The sequence below is a fragment of the Mobula hypostoma genome, chromosome 7 (assembly GCF_963921235.1).
Source record: "Mobula hypostoma chromosome 7, sMobHyp1.1, whole genome shotgun sequence".
NCBI classification, from domain to species: domain Eukaryota; kingdom Metazoa; phylum Chordata; class Chondrichthyes; order Myliobatiformes; family Myliobatidae; genus Mobula; species Mobula hypostoma.
In genome coordinates, this window is record NC_086103.1 from 22,694,376 (window position 1) to 22,711,032 (window position 16,657).

The following is a 16,657-nucleotide window of genomic DNA, read 5'->3' on the forward strand; positions in this document are numbered from 1 at the left end:
AAAGTCCAAGATAGAGTGAATGTGGAGAGGATGTTTCCTAAAGTGTGGGTGCCTAGGACCAGAAGGTACGGCTTTAGAACAGAGGGTGGTGAATCTGTGGATTTCATTGCCACAAGTGGCTGAGGAAGCCAGGGCACTGGGTGTGTTTAAGGTGGAGGTTCATAGGCTCTTGATCAGTCATGGCAATAAAAGGTTACAGTGAGAAGGCTGAAGAATGGAATCGAGAGTGAAAATGGATCAGCCATGAGGAAATGGTGGTGCAGACTCAATTGGCTGGATGGTCTAAGTCTGCTCCTCTCTTATGATTTTACGGTGCAAAGTTAATTATTAGCACCAAAGTTGTTTGGGGATACTTACCGGTTGACAACGTGGACTGTTATCATTAATGTCGTGGACGAGGACCTCGATTGCAGACTCAGCCAAGAACTTGCCATCAGTAGCTGTGATATTTAGAACATATTTCTCTTGCTCCTCCCGGTCCAATGGTTCCTTTACATAAACCCGCCACTGGTCTTCAAATTTTTCAATCCCAAACTGGCCCAAGAGGTCACCGTCTATCAAAACAAATTGTTAATTAACAGGTTTTGATGCCAAAACTTCTTACTTAAATCAGGCCTGATTTAATTGCAGTTGTCAAATAAGATGCTGGAGGAACTGAACAGCTCAGGTAGAATTCATGCAGAGAAATGGACAGTCAATGGTTCAGGTCAAGAGCCTTCATCTGGACTCCGATGAAGACCTCATCTGGATTTCATCTGGAAATGTAGCTTTGTCTGATAACAATAATATTTACCTAAATTGTTAATATAAACATTTATTCTACTGCAATTCATAAAGTAAAGTTTAAAGTTTGAAAGTAAGTTTATTATCAAAGTGGATGGTCCTCATATACAACCATGGAATCAAGAAAATATACCCTGGCAACATTAGTGGGTGAGGAGAGTGAAGTATAAGTAAACCTGAATTTTCTTTCAATATTCTGGGATGAAAGGGGGGGGACCATTCACAAACATATATTCCTCCCATTGATATCAGACAGGATGACCAGCACTCCTACATTACTGCTCCACATCATATAACATTTGGAGCTGGCAGTCTGGTTTCTTTGTATCTCCATGGTTATTGCTGCTAGCTTCCTAAACAAATTTTGAAGTGTATTTGGTTTAGGACTCAAGCCTGTAGACTTTTGGCAGATATCCCACCAGGATGTTCTATTATAACAAACAAACAAACTCTACCACTTTCCCCAAACACCAGCCTTAAAAATAGAATCACAGTGGGAGAAGGCAATCCTCATTCCAAATCAAAAAGCATTGAAGAAATGTTTCTATAAACAGAAGTCCACATTTATTTATATTTTCTTGTAGTTTTCTGCTTTATTAATGGTAGGGACTCTTTAATACCAGTTCAGATAATGTTTACACTTTTTCTGTCTCCACAGATGTTGCCTGACCTGGTGAATGTTTCCTGCGTTTTCTGTTTTTGGTTAAGCTCTGGGAACAAATGATCAAGGTACAAATTAGTTAAAAGGAAGAGAATTTGGGGAAAAGGCTATGAAAAAATTCACTCAGCAATGAATAAAAAAATGAATCATTATTTCATCACCTTCACTGCCTGATGGTGACCAGATAGAACATATGTATGTTGTAAAATCTGCCTAATCGACTGGAATGGAAACCAGGTGAGTTCTACTCTTGGCTGAATTCTATTCAGTGAAGGTAAAAATTGCACCCACTATTTTGGAAGTAAGTAGTTAAATTTCTAAACATCATCAGTTCTCTAGATGTATTTTGCAAAAGAGATACCTGTAATGTAGCAGGTGGCTTGTCTGTTGGATTCTGTAATATCAGCATCTGTCATACTGAGGACAACAACCACTTGTCCAGGTTTGCTGTCTTCACTGAGTGAGCCCCTGTAGATCCTCTTCGTGAATTGTGGGGGGTTGTCATTTTCATCACTGACCTCAACCTCTACGATGGCCGTTGAGGACAGCTGCACTCTTCCCCCGTGATCGAATGCCACGACGGCAAACTTGTACCTGCTCTTTGCCTCGCCGTCCAATTCTTTCAGTGTGGTGAGCCACCCACTCACACCGTCAATGGCAAAAACATCGGTGACATCATCAAATTCACCAGAGAGGCTATAGGTCACATGTCCATTGGTCCCTGTATCCTGGTCATTGGCCGTCACTTGTATCACTGTGGTTCCTGCTGGCATGTTTTCTGGGATGAAAGCTTTGTACGGATTTGCCTCAAAAATGGGTTGATTATCATTAACATCCTTCACCTGGATATTGATAGACACAGAGGAAGCAACCTCAATATCGCCATGGAAACACTGAGCAATTACATCAATCTGGTACCACTTTGTTTTCTCGTGATCAATGTTCTTGCCAACTTTCAAAGTTCCGGTGTTCTTATCAAGGGTAAACACCTCATCCCTGTTACTTTCGTCAGTGTTTCCCTTCACCAGGCTATATATAACTGGTTGTATATCAGACTCTGCCTTGATTAGACCAATTTCTGATCCAGCTGGGAGGTCTTCTGAGGCCGAGAAGGAGTATAGCGGTTCTGAGAATCGTGGGATTGACAGTTCAGGTGGGATAACTTTGACAGTAACAGGAACACAAGAATCCTGCTGTGGGGAACCTCCATCCTGTGCCTTCACATAGTAGGTAAAGGAGTTGTTCTCCAGTCCAACCAAGCTCTCCTTGATGGTGATATATCCAGTGAGAGGATTGATTTCCAGTATCTCCTCGATCTTGTCATCTCTGGACGCAACAGAGTAGGTGACATCTGCGTTCATGCCTTCATCAGCATCGACAGCCACGATCTGGATTACAGGGGCTCCCTTAAGGGTGGTGGCAGGGACGTGAACTTTGTATTCAGCAGCTTGGAACTGGGGGGCGTTATCATTTTCATCCGTCAATATAATATTCACCGTACAGAAGTCCACCTTGCCACCTCCATCTTTTGCCATCACTTTAATGGCAATGAGCTTTTCTGTTGAGTTCTCGCGATCCAGCTTCTGTGAGGTTAAGATATGGCCATTGTTATCTATGCTGAATTTCTCTTTTGCTAACTTATTTATGATTGTGTAATCGATGCTGCCATATGGGCCAGAGTCTGAATCTTCAGCGAGGAGTTGAATCACATGTGTCCCCACTTCTGCATTTTCAGCAAGTTCAACCTCATAGATACTTTGATCAAAGATGGGCTTGTATTTATTTGTCTTGGAAGTTTTAATTTGGACTGGTATGGATCGCCTGTAAACCCGATCAGAAACAGACACGTTCAAGTGGTAATTATCTTCCAATATTTTCTTGCATGAATTTGACACGGAAATGATTCCTGATTTTGTCCCGATTGTAAAGTGCCGCTGTTCATTCCCATCTGAGATGATATACTCGAGGTTATTGATGTCCATACTGTCCGAATCTCTCGCTTGTACCCGGATAACAAAATGGCCGCAAATAGCCACCTCACTTATTGTTGTCTCATACTGGTTCTGTTGAAATACAGGTGGATTATCATTAAAGTCCAAAATATTTACATTTAGAAGAACATCACTGCTTAATGGAGGAATACCATTATCTACGGCCCTGATTGTAAGTGTATAATGCTGAACTTGTTCATAGTCAAGTACACGAGCTGTTGTTACAAGTCCATTGGAAGTGTCAATATGGAAGTATTCTGAACCATTGATAATGGTTGCAAACTGGTAGCTAATAACTTTATTTCTTCCAGAATCAGCATCAGTTGCACTCACTCTCACCACCGAAGTGCCAATGGCTGAGGCCTCTGATAACGTTGCACTGTAGACCATTTCCACAAACACAGGGGGGTTGTCATTGACATCTTCAACCTCAATCTCAATGACGGCCTCTGCATACGATCCGGTCACTGAGTCGGTGGCTCTCACAGTGAACGTGTGCTTCGTCTGCCTCTCATAATCCAAGAAATCAATCACACTCAGCACTCCAGCCTTGAACTCGATAGCGAATAAGTGCAGTGCGCTCTCTGTGACGATGTTGTAGATAAGTCGGAACCCTGAAGGGTTGTAGGCATGCACATGAAAAACTGGGGTGTAGGGAGAAATATTTTCGGGTACATTGACCCTGTAGTAGGCTTTCTCAAACATGGGGCTGATTTTATCTCTTACAGTAACAGCTACTTTGGTCTGGGCATAACGTGGTGGATTCCCTCTATCTTGAGCTCTAATGGTTAATATGTACTTATCTGCTGCTTCAGAGCCAAGGTGCTTGCTGAGTGAAATATCTCCAAGGTACGGATCAATCCAGAAATACTTGTGGTGATCCAGAAGGCTGTAGCGGACCACTGCATTGTCTCCAGTGTCTTTATCAACTGCAGAGACTTGGATTATAACATCACCCGGCTCTGCGTCATCTTGGACTGTAGTTAGATAAGGTAAGTGAACAAATTCTGGAGCATTATCATTCACGTCCTCTACAAGGACTTTAACCAAGGTGTGGGCAACTCTCGGAGGATCACGCATATCACAGGCCTCAACAACAAACTCATATTCTTCCTTTTCCTCACGGTCACACGCCATCCCGGTCGTTTGAAAAGCGCCTGATGTGTAGATGATTCGAAACTTTTCATCTGGGTTTAATATGTAATAAAAGATGGGTTCATTCAATTGATTGCCCGAGGCTTTCACGACCCCTAAGGTTTCAGCCAGCGTAGTGTTTTCTAACACTGAGAATGAATATAAGCTCTGAGCGAAGGTTAGGCCACTTTCCTTTATGTTGGATATTTTTATTTTTACCACAGCAGTGCTTTTATATGTACCATCAGACGCTCTAACTATCAATTCAAAATGGTCCTTGAGGCTGCCCGTGTTCTTGACTGAAATTAATCCAGTTGATGAATCAATGGTGAACGCATCCTCATTATTCCCTTCCACGATACTGTACATAACCCTTGAGAAGCTGTCAGAGTCTGCATCTGTTGCTTTAACGGTGAGAATAGCAGTTCCGTTGTGAGCAGGGGTCAGTAAAGTGGATTCATACAGCTCTTTCTCAAACTTTGGTGGGCAGTCATTAATATCCGTTACTGTTATAGTGATACTGGCCACTTCTTTTGCAAACAGGCTGGGATGCCCACGATCTTGCACCTGCACAGTAAGATGAAAGACAGGGTTCACTTCATGGTCAATGACAGTGGCCGTGCTGAGCGTACCCATATCAGGATCAATAGAGAAGTACTTCAGTATATCGGGTTCCATGATCTGATACACCACCATCCCATTGATATCTTTGTCTCGATCAGTGACTTGGATAATGAGAGGTGCATTTCTGTCATCCAGAACAAGGCTGTTTATTGGAGAATTCTCAACAATTCTACCTATGTATTGAGACTGAATAAAGGTAGGAGCATTGTCGTTTTCATCTAAAATGTTGATTAATACCAAGACGCTGCTGTATAGACCTGCCATATTGGTAGCCCAAACCCTTAGCTTATAAACTGCAATATTTTCAAAGTCCAGCTTCTTGTGAACTGATATTACGCCCGTGAACGAGTTGATGTGAAATGTGCCATCTCGGTTTCCATCCTTAATTTCGTAAGTAACGGCTGACTGACTGACTGCAGATACCATAACAACAGACGATCCGATCTCTGTCGCTTCACTGATTTCTGCAAAGTACTCCTTTATCAGAAATTTTGGAGGTGAGTTATCAGAAACAGTGATTGTAATATCGACATCGACAAGGGTACTGAGTTGAGGATAGCCTTGATCCTTGGCTTTCACTGTCAAACTGTAGAATCCTTTGACTGCTTGGTCTAGTTTCTTAGCCACAGTGATCTTGCCTGAAGCTGGGTCAATATCAAACATGTTGCCACTGTTGCCTGCAAAATATTTAGAATGAATGTCATTCTTTCTCATGAACAGTAGCCACCAATATCATGAAGGATCCCACCCAACCTGCTTATGGACTGTTTGTCCCACTCCCATCAGGGAAGAGGCTACGCAGTATCCAAACCAGAGCCGCCAGGTGCCAAAAACAGTTACCTCTACCAGGTCGTCAGGCTGATCAACACCTGCACCCATTAAACCACCCCACAATGCCCTATACACTCATCTCCACAGTCCCTCCGGACCCTTCATCCCACCCCCCCCCAACACACTTACACTCCACACCTCATACTGACACCGACAGCCACTGTCCTACTGCATTTTCATTGGTCCTGATGCTACCTAGAAGAGTTCCTCTTGCCAAGTCACTTTGTCACTTTATCATTTCCTGTCAGTAATTTAATGTACAGATACCTCTGTGTGTCACTTTTGGTACATACAATCAGCCTCAGTATATAAGCTAATCTTAAGTATATATGACCACACTCAAGCATATATATATACAAACAGTCCATAAGCTGGTTGGGTGAGATCCTTCATGATATATATAGGATTGTTTTTACAGTCCTGTGTAAACATTTCTTTCACGTATGATGATATGGAGATTGGTGGAGGGGCAGGTAGTGTTGAGGAAACAGGAAGGCTGCAGGAGGACTTAGACAGATTAGGAGAATGGGCAAGAAAGTAGCAAATGAAATAAATGTTGGAAAATGCATGGTCATGCACTTTGGCAGAAGAAATAAATGTGCAGATTATTTGCTAAATGGGAAGAAACTCCAGAAATCTGAGATGGAAAGGGACTTGGGAGCCCTCGTGCGAAACACCCGAAAGATTAACTTGCAGGTTGAGTCGGTGGAGAGGAAGGCAAATGCAATGTTAGCATTCACTTCAAGAGGTCTAGAATTTAAGCGGGGATGTGATGTTGAAGTTTTATAAGGCTCTGGTGAGGCCTCATCTGTATTGTGAACAGTTTTGGGCTCCCCATCTAAGAAAAGATGTGTTGGCATTGGAAAGGGTTCAGAGGAGGTTCTCAAGGGATAATTCTGGGAATTAAAGGGTGATCATACAAGGAACATTTGATAGCTCTGGGCCTGTACTCGCTGGAATTTAGAAGGAAGGGGAGGGGTGTCATTGAAACTTTTCGAATGTTGACAACCCTAGACAGAGTAGATGTGGAAATGATGTTCCCCATGGTGGGGGAGTCTAGGACAAGAGGGCACAGCATGAGGGTAGCGGGGGATCCATTTAAAACAGAGAAGTGGTGAAATGTCTTTAGCCAGACGATGGTGAACTTGTGGAAATTGTTACCACAGGCAGCTGCGGAGGCCAGGTAGTTGGGTGTACTTAAGGTGGAGATTGATAGGTTCTTGATTGGTCATGGCATCAAAGGTTATGTGGAGAAGGCCGAGGAGCGGGGCTGAGGAGGGGAAGAAAGGATCAGCCATGATTGAATGGTGGAGCAGACTCAATGAGCCAACTGACCTGCTTCTTCTCCTATGTCTATCTAGGGTGCCCAACACTTTTGCACAACACTGTAGTAATGCTATATATTGCACTGTAGTAATTTTATGTATTGCACTGTGCTGCTGCCACAAAAATAAACAAATTTCGTGAGATAAACCTGATTCTGATATGGGTCTCTATTGTGGACTGAGAGTGGGAAGGGGGCAGGGAGATGAGAATCATTGTTGGGAAAAGGGAAAGAGAGGGAAGGGGGTGGGGAACACCAGAGAGACATTCTGTAATGATCAATAAACCAATTGTTTGGATCAAATGACCTCGCCTGGTGTTTCAGGGCTGGGTGTGCTGCACCTGCACCACACTCTCTCCAACACTCCTTCTCTGCCAGCTGTTCGTCACCTGCCCATGGCACTTCACTCTCACCTTTCCCAACATCTTTTGCTCCTGCCAATTTTACAAATTTGCTCTCTGCTCCTGTTGAGAAATACAGCGCTTTACAAAATTCTCTAGCACCCTAGCTATTGTACATCGTAAAATTCATTCTTTTGCGGCAGCAGTACAATGCAGCACATTGAACTGCTATAAACTGCAATAAGAAATATATATTAAGAATTTAAAATTGTGTAAGTAACAATTGTCTCACTTCTCAGCAGAGTGACATTAAGGAATCAGTGAAGCCCTTATTGTTTAGAACTATGAACACTAGAATATAAAAGCGAGGATGTCATTTTGAAACTTTATAAAGCACTGGTGAGGTCTCGCTTGGAGTATTGTGAGCAGTTTTGGGCCCCTTATCTTAGAAAGGATGTGCTGAAACTGGAGAGGGTTCAAAGGAGGTTCACAAAAATGGTTCCAGGATTGAACAGCTTTTCATATGAAGACTCTGGCCTGTATTCCCTAGAATTCAGAAGAATGAGGGGTGACCTCATTGAAATCTATCTAATGGTGAGAGGCCTTGATAGATTAGATGTGAAGAGGATGCTTTCTGTGGTGGGAGTGTCTAAGACCAGAGGACACAGCCTCAGAATAGAGGGATATCCTTTTAGAACGGAGATGGGGAGGCATTTCTTTAGCCAGAGAGTGGTGAATCTGTGGAATTCATTGCCACAGGCAGCTGTGGAAGCCAATTCTTTATGTATTGATTAAGGCAGATGTTGATAAATTCTTGACTGGTCAGGGCATGAAGGGATATGGGTTGGGAGGTGGGAGGAAGGCAAGAGATTGGGGCTGAGAGGAAAAAATGGATCAGCCATGATGAAATGGTGGAGCAGTCTCAATGGGCCAAATGGCCTAATTCTGCTCCTATATCTTATGGTCTTATAGTCTAAAAGTTGTGAGACCTCTAGCTAGATTCAGAGAACTGAAGAAAGAACATTGGGAACTGGGGAGAATTTTGCCTTTCGTCACCAGCATGAAGCACATAAATATCAGCTACCAGATGTAATCACCTGCACACATTAACTTCCAGTGGCACAGAATGTGTGAAAGTCAACACCACCCTGGCCAATATTCTCCCATGCACAGAAAATGTATTCGATGCAAGTGATCAGAATAGAAATTCCACCCATCCCTATAATATTGGAAAGCAGAAGATAGCATCATGGATTTGAACAGCAAGTTTCGGAATGATGTTCTGAACTTCTATGTTATACAGAATCAAAATATGGCTTGGTAGATCCTGGGTTCCCTGGTGTGATAAGTTGGACTCTTGACCTCTCAAACTACCTTGTTATGATCATGCACCTTAGTAATTACCTGCACTGCAATATCTCTGTAGCTGTTGCACTTCATTCTGCATTGATACTGTTTTACCTCAATGTCCTGTGTAATGATCTGATCTGTATGAATAGTATGCAAGACAAGCTTTTCACTGTATTCACACAGGCTACATCTTTTCACTGTATCTTGTGACATGTGACAATGATCAATTAATTCCAATTTCAGAGTAAACTCCTGAAATTATAGAACAGTTTATTGCTGTGATAAAGGAAATATAAAACTTTCAGGGTTAAAGCTTAAGGATATGTTAAATATTTTTTAATCCATGTTGAAATGAGTATCTAAGTTATAGAATCATAGAAAAGTTAACACACAAAACAGGCCCTTTGGTCCACTTCGTCTATGCCGAAACGTTTAAGTTGCCTAGTCCCACTGACTTGCACCCCGGCCACAGCCCTCAATACCCTGCCATCCAAACTTCCCTTAAGTGTTGAAATCGAGCTCACACGCATCACCTGCAGTTCGTTCCAAAAGTGAAAAAGATTCCCCTCATGTTCCCCTTAAACATTTTAGCTTTCACCTTAAGCCATGTCTTTAAGATATGTTATGTTTACATTGTTACCTGATTGAATGGAGTATGTGACTTCGGCATTCATTCCTGTGTCCTTGTCCACAGCGGTTACTTGCAGAACTTCAGATCCAAGTGGTGCACTTTCTATGATGCTGCCTTTGTAAGCAGGGCTGGTAAACCTGGGTGGGTGGTCATTGGAATCCTCCACATTAATATTGACTCGAACAAAGTTCCGTTTAACTGGAACTTCCTGGTCTCGTACCTGTCAAACACACACACAAGCAACGGTAACAGAAAGATTTAATTTCATTGACAAATACGGATTTCAAAAACTACATCTTTATATAGTCTTGAGTAAAACAAAACAGATTACCCTGTTCTTCTGGCATCCGGGAGCTGTTAAATCACACCAAAATCAATGTATGCCCCATACAAAGTTGACCTGGGATAAGATCTAAGAACCCTAGACAGTGGCTCTGATGTTAATGTTTTAGAAAGAGCTTCTTCCACTCTGCCATCAGGTTCCTCAATGGTCCACGAATGCTACTTCACTGTTTTGGTCTTTTTACACCATTTAAATTTAATTTTATGTATTTATGATAGTAACTTAGTAATTTTTTAATGTATAACGCTGTCTGTACTGCTGCTGCAAAACAACAGATATGTCAGTGATAATAAACCTGATTCTGATTCACTTTTCAGTCTCAGTGGACAATTCTGACTTGATGGAGACAGACGTGAGAAGCACAGAGGAACATCTGGAGAAAGCTTCTGGAATGCCCGGTTCGCTGCCGCTGCTACTGTGCGATCGAGAATCTCCAGAGGGAAGGCCGCAAAATCCCCGGCTTTGCCTGCTGCTGGCGACCGAGGCTGGGGTCGAAGCGTTCAGCAAAGGTGGTGCTCGGTACTCGGTGTCGGAGGGCTGTTCAGAGGCTCGAAGTTTTCGGGCGACTCAGAGTCGGACTGTGGTCGGGCATGGCAGGGAGAGATTTTCTTCCTTCTCCCGTCTGCGTGAGATGTGGGACTTTCAAGAGACTTTGAACTTTTTTACTGTGCCCATGGCCTGTTCTTCATCAAGTTATGGTATTGTTGCATTGTTGTAACTGTATGTTATAATTATGTGGTTTTTGTTAGTTTTTCAGTCTCAGTCTGTCCTGTGTTTTGTGATATCACACTGGAGGAACATTGTATCATTTCTTAATGCATGCATTACTAAATGACAATAAAAGAGGACTGCGTGTCCTCATAATCTAATCTAATCTAATGTGCAGCTGCAACTAGGAAATCACATTAAGACGCAGAGGGAAGCACGTAATTCTCTGCAAGCTCTCTGAAAGCAATTCCATCAGTGTCTCTTACTTCCTTACAGTTCTGAAACTTGCTCTGTCTCTCCTATGTTGATCCAACCTCCTTCTGAGGGATTTGGTGGGTCGCTGAACTCCCTCCATTGGAGTCTACAGTCTCATATATTTCCCTTCTGATTCTCTCACCACCAAGGGGTAATTTATAGCAGCCACTTAACCAATCCATTTATCTTTGGGCCGTGGGGTGGAAACCTGGACATTAGAAGAAACGCACACAGTCACAGGATGAATGTGCAGACTCCATGCGGACAGTGCTAGAGGTCAGGATCAAGTCTAGTACAATGAACATGACGGGCTGAATGGCCTAATTCTGCTCTTCTGTATTGTGGTGCTGTCAGGCAGCAACACTAACTGCTGCACCACTTGCCCAGTGGTGTGTCTGCAGCAGACTGCAAACTCATTTTATGTTATGCTTCTTCTGCAAATTCTCTTATCATTGTCATTGATTCAGGACTATATCAAAAACTGTATCTACCTAAATCGCTCTAATTTGCGAAGTTGGCAGTTCCACATAATGTGAAGTTGGTTGTAACAAGAGCAGAAAATGCCAGAAGCATTCAGCAGCAACCAAGTGTTTCCACCATTTTCTGTCTTTGTTTCAGATTTGCAACATTTGCAGCTTCTTCACTCTCCTGATGAAGGCTGTCCTCAGTGTGAATGTGAGACCTTGCTATCTTTAAGAATTGTACAGGTGGTCACTCCTACCGGACATTGACATGAGCCTCCTTCACCTGAGGCAGTGCAGGCTTTCCCTCGAGTTTGCTCACTTGCTTGCCTTAAGCCCCACTTAGCGATTTTACCCTCAGTTATTCATTCCACTTGGTCAAGACTCTCTGGGTGGTGGATTGAAGCTCCCCAACCATTGTACATTCTGTATCCTTGCTTCTGAGTTTAAAGTATGTTAGAATATTAATTCATTCATGGTTGGAAATAAAATCAAGATTCAAGATTCAAGTTTACTTATCCAGACATCCCACCCTGCAAAAACTCATTTCAGGGAGGTAGCACCATCAATTTGAGGGAAACTCCCGGAACTTCCGGGAGAGGTGGGATGTCTGCAATAGAGTAGCTCCTTAGCAGCTGGCCAGCTAGTTTGAATAATGTTAGCTACGCTAATGAACGAATGACACCTGTTAAACTCGCCTCAACATGTCTTTTACAGTCTTAACCCACCATGGGCTATAGAAAAGTCACTGTTCCAAACAGTGCAGTGAGCAACACTGTCATTATTTTGACCCCTATTAGGCAGGGGCACACTTTAGGGTAATCTGAGGTGACGGACGTTTTATATTTTCTTTTTTTGGAACACTCTCCCATGGCGCGCTCTCGCTCTCTCTCTCGTGGTCGCTCTCAAAAAAATTGATTTCCGGGATATTGTGTATAATTTGCGGGCATCAGGGAGCCACTATTAATATGTGGGAGACTCCCGGAACTTCCGGGAGAGATGGGATGTCTGCTTATCATGTGTACATTGAAATATGCAGTGAAATTCTTTTGCATTAATAACCTATACATCCTAGGGTGCGCTGGAGGCAGTCTACAAATGTTGCCACACATTCCAGTGCCAAAATAGCATGTCCACAGTGCATGACAGAACAAACACAAAACAACCAAAAAGCAAAAGTAAAATTGAGCCCCATTCCTCCCTCCCACTCACACATCCTTTAACCCCAAGACAGGCCTCCAATTCCAGCCTCCAGCAGATGGTCCCACGTCTGTGTTGCTTGTCTTTGAACACTCTTAATTCCCCCCACGATCTTGTTCTAAATCCTAACCTGACACCCAAGTCCCCTCTGTGTCCCAAAAACTGTCCTTGCAAACTGAAGGAACAAATTAAACAATTGAAGTAATAACTAAACTTGAGCTGTGCCTCAACAGTGGTCACAACTCAGCACCATCCTGCTCAACAATAAATAAACATTTCAATAGATTGTACTTGATGCATTAAATGAATTCATTAAGTTATCATGTCTGATATCAGAGACTGCAATTAATCTCACTCAGATACTGTGCCAGAGTGTGAGGCACATACTGTATATATAGTTAGGGTGGCTAAGAATTTTGCACTGTACTGTATATTGATTAAAATTGAAAGGAGTTTGAGAAACAGAAACAAGAGTACTTTGCTTTGTATTAGCTCAGTGGTATTAAATGTTATATAAATTTGTGCCTAATACTTATAGTACAGTACTGTATGTCACTATTTAAGAGTGATTTACAAATCACACTCTTCTGAAAATGAAACACATCCAATTTTATGATATTGGCAAAACATCCAGGAACTCTTCTGGAAGGCTGCCATTTTGTCATCAAGCCTTTACTTACAAAGTCATTTGCTGGGACTCATTGTCTTTCTGGCAGAACATTATTGACACAGATCCAATGCTATTTAGTTTACCTCAGTTTGAACTGGTTCAATTATTTTTTGGTTTAATTATTGGAATTACTTCAAAGATGCTACAACTCATGCTCTCAATATTATTTATTATATATTTAATGGTTTGTTTTGTATTTGCCGAGTGTGTCTTCTTTTGCACATTGGATGTTTGTGTCTCTATTTGTGTACAGTTTTTCATTGATTCTATTGTATTTCTTCATTCTACTGTAAATTTGCCCACAAGAAAATAAATCTCATGTCTTAGGCACATAGATATATCAAGCTAGGGCGTCTAAGGTTTTTGCACATTACTGTATTTGTTAACATGGAGTAGGGAACGAGTTTGTAAGTCTGGTGGGAGGAAAGGCTGGAGAGAGTGGTGAGGGGGGAGCACTGCGGGAGGGGTGTGGGACAGATGGTAGAGAAGGAGAACCAGTAGTGTGGGTGCAGACACACCCAGCCCTGAGACACCAGGCAAGGTCATTTGATTCCAAACAAATGGTTTATTAATTATTACAGCATCACTCTCTATTGCTTCCTGCTCCCTGCTCTCTTCTCTCATCCTTCCAATTTTCCAACCATGATTCTCTTCTCTCTAACCCCTTCCCACTCTCATTTCATTTTCATATTTAAAATCTTTGTATTGATATATAATCATCTGCAGCTATAAAATACAAAAGTTCAACAAATTAGTATATATATAATTAATAAAGCTGAAGAAAGAAAAACTTATATATGCTAATGAAAAAAAAATTTATAAGAAAAAGAAGGAAAAAAGAGAACCCCTACTGACGTAAAAAAAAACCACTAACTACAAAAGAGTAAAAAACCATTAGGAACCAACTCCTGCAGCAATATGTCTTACAATAATCTATATATATATATAAAAGAAGAAAAAACAACAACTGTCAAATCACATTTATATAACATAAAATTGGAAGGAAACGATATAAATTAATTCAAATTAAATGATAATATTTGGCAAAAGAGCCCCACCTTCTCTCAAAATCGAATCAGGGATCAAAAGTTCTACTTCTAATTTTTTCCAAACGAAGACATAACATTACTTGGGAAAACCATTGAATTAGTGTAGGAGCAGAGGCATCTTTCCACTTCAATAAAATAGCCCTTCTTGCCAACAATATAACGAATGCAATTACATGTTGGTTTGAAAATGAAATACCCTGAATATGATGCGGAACTTTTCCAAATAGAACAGTCAATGTATTAGGTTGTGAATTAATTTTCAAAGCTATAGAAATTGTAGAAAATAAAGATTTCCAAAAAGATTTTAAAGATTTCAATGACTGTCAGTCCACAAAAGAAACCCATATCAGAATCAGGTTTATCATCACTCACATACGTCATTAAATTTGTTGTTTTTTGCTGCAGCAGCACCAGCTGTATAGTTCAAAGGTCTTGGGCACCCTAGTTATATGTATGTGCTTAAGATTATTGCACATATCTTTGATAATAAATTTACTTTGAACTTTAAACACAGTTGAACCAATATTTTATGAATGATTTAACTTTTCTTTTTTAAAAAGTCTATACTAATATCACTTGCTTAGACTTTTAAACTATGGACTCAGTCTCTAAAGTTTACATAGAATGGTGCAAAAGAAAACAAATCCAGTCAATGGCAGTTCTGTAGGCGAAAATGCCTTGCTAATGAAAGAGATCAGACTGATTTAAACTGACAGGAAGGTGACATTAAATGAAATAACCACATGTTACAACAGTACTCTACAGAAGAGCATCTCTGAATGTACAACACATCAAACCTTGAAGTGGATGAGCTACAGCAGCAGAAGACCGCAGACTTCCATTCACTGGTTGTTCTATTAGGTACAGGAGGTTCTTAATAAAGTAGCCACTGACTGTATTACGTGTATTTGTTGAGTGTACTTGCTTAGAAATAATAATTTGAAATGGACCTTACTTATTCTGGGTTTAATCTTTATTCTACTCAATTCCATCTTCCAGGATTCCTTCTCATTCTTCTCTGGAATCACCCTTGAGAATCACTGGACATAGACGTAGACCTACTTTATTGATCCCGAGGGAAATTCAGTTTCGTTACAGCTGCACCAACCAAGAATAGAGCATAAATATAGAAATACAAAAACCACAAACAATCAAACAACAATATGCAAACTATGCCAGATGGAAATAAGTCCAGGACCAGCCTATTGGCTCAGGGTGTCTGACCCTCCACGCGAGGAGCTGCAAAGTCCGATGGCCACAGGCAGGAACAACCTCCCGTGACGCCCAGTGTTGAATCTCGGTGGAATATGGCCGGTGTCCAACAGCAAAAAGTTCAATATCCGGGCTACAAACATGTTCCTCGATTGTAATATGACCAGGATTGCACCATCCGTTGTTAACCAGAACAGCAAGCCCACAACTCCTTTATGCTTACCGCTCTCAGTGCACTTCCGGACAGCCCGAACGGTCTGGAAGCCGTCCATGGAAAAGTTTTGGTCGGGTATGTCCACGTGCAGTCCGAGTGGCGAACTCCTCCACAGGAGTACATTTAGCCAGAGACTCATTCCACCGAGATGCAACACAAAGCGTCATAGGAAGTCATTCCTGCCTGTGGCCATCAAACTTTACAACTCCTCCCTTGGAGGGTCAGACACTCTGAGCCAATAGGCTGGTCCTGGACTTATTTCCTGGCATAATTTACATATTACTATTTAACTATTTATGGTTTTATTACTATTATTTATGGTGCAACTGTAATGACAACCAATTTCCCCTGGGATCAATAAAGTATGACTATGACTTAATTGCTTTTCTGTCTATGTCAGTAATATGGGCACATGGTAATTTTTAATTTGCTTATTTCTAATGAATTATTTTCTGACCTGTTTAATATGCTAAGTGACAAAACTAAAACACAATGGATTTGGCCCTCAAGTGATTCAGTATTTATTATCTTTAAGGTAACAAGTAATCACTAGCTGGTCAAGGAACACATGTGAGGGGAAAGGAGATGTCAATGTTTGCGGTGGTAACTGATTTGTTTTCAGATCCATCTGGGATCTCTCCCTCCCCGACATGGTGATTTGTAGCCAACAGTTCTCTGGGATATTTGTCCACTGTGTGAACTGCCTCCTGATCTTTATTGAAAATTATTGCTCCATCATCGGCAGTCATAGTTTCACTAATACAGTCCCAAACACTGGAACTCCTTCCTTAAACTCTGCTGCTTTTTCCTTCTCCCCATTTAAGATGCTGTTTGAAACTGCCACCTTTGGCCAAGCATTTGTTCATCAGCCACAA

At 41.5% G+C, this 16,657-nt stretch overlaps 1 protein-coding gene across 1 annotated transcript in view; it reads right to left on the reverse strand.

The window, feature by feature from the left end:
- The window catches only part of fat2 (FAT atypical cadherin 2), a 190,602-nt gene that overhangs the window by 56,908 nt on the left and 117,037 nt on the right, over nt 1-16,657 (reverse strand). The window contains exons 9-11 of the mRNA XM_063053141.1: nt 9,680-9,890; nt 1,806-5,870; nt 358-554 (exon numbers count right to left, since the gene is read on the reverse strand). Of these exons, the coding sequence (XP_062909211.1) occupies nt 358-554; nt 1,806-5,870; nt 9,680-9,890 (4,473 nt within the window). The remainder of the gene's footprint in view (nt 1-357; nt 555-1,805; nt 5,871-9,679; nt 9,891-16,657) is intronic.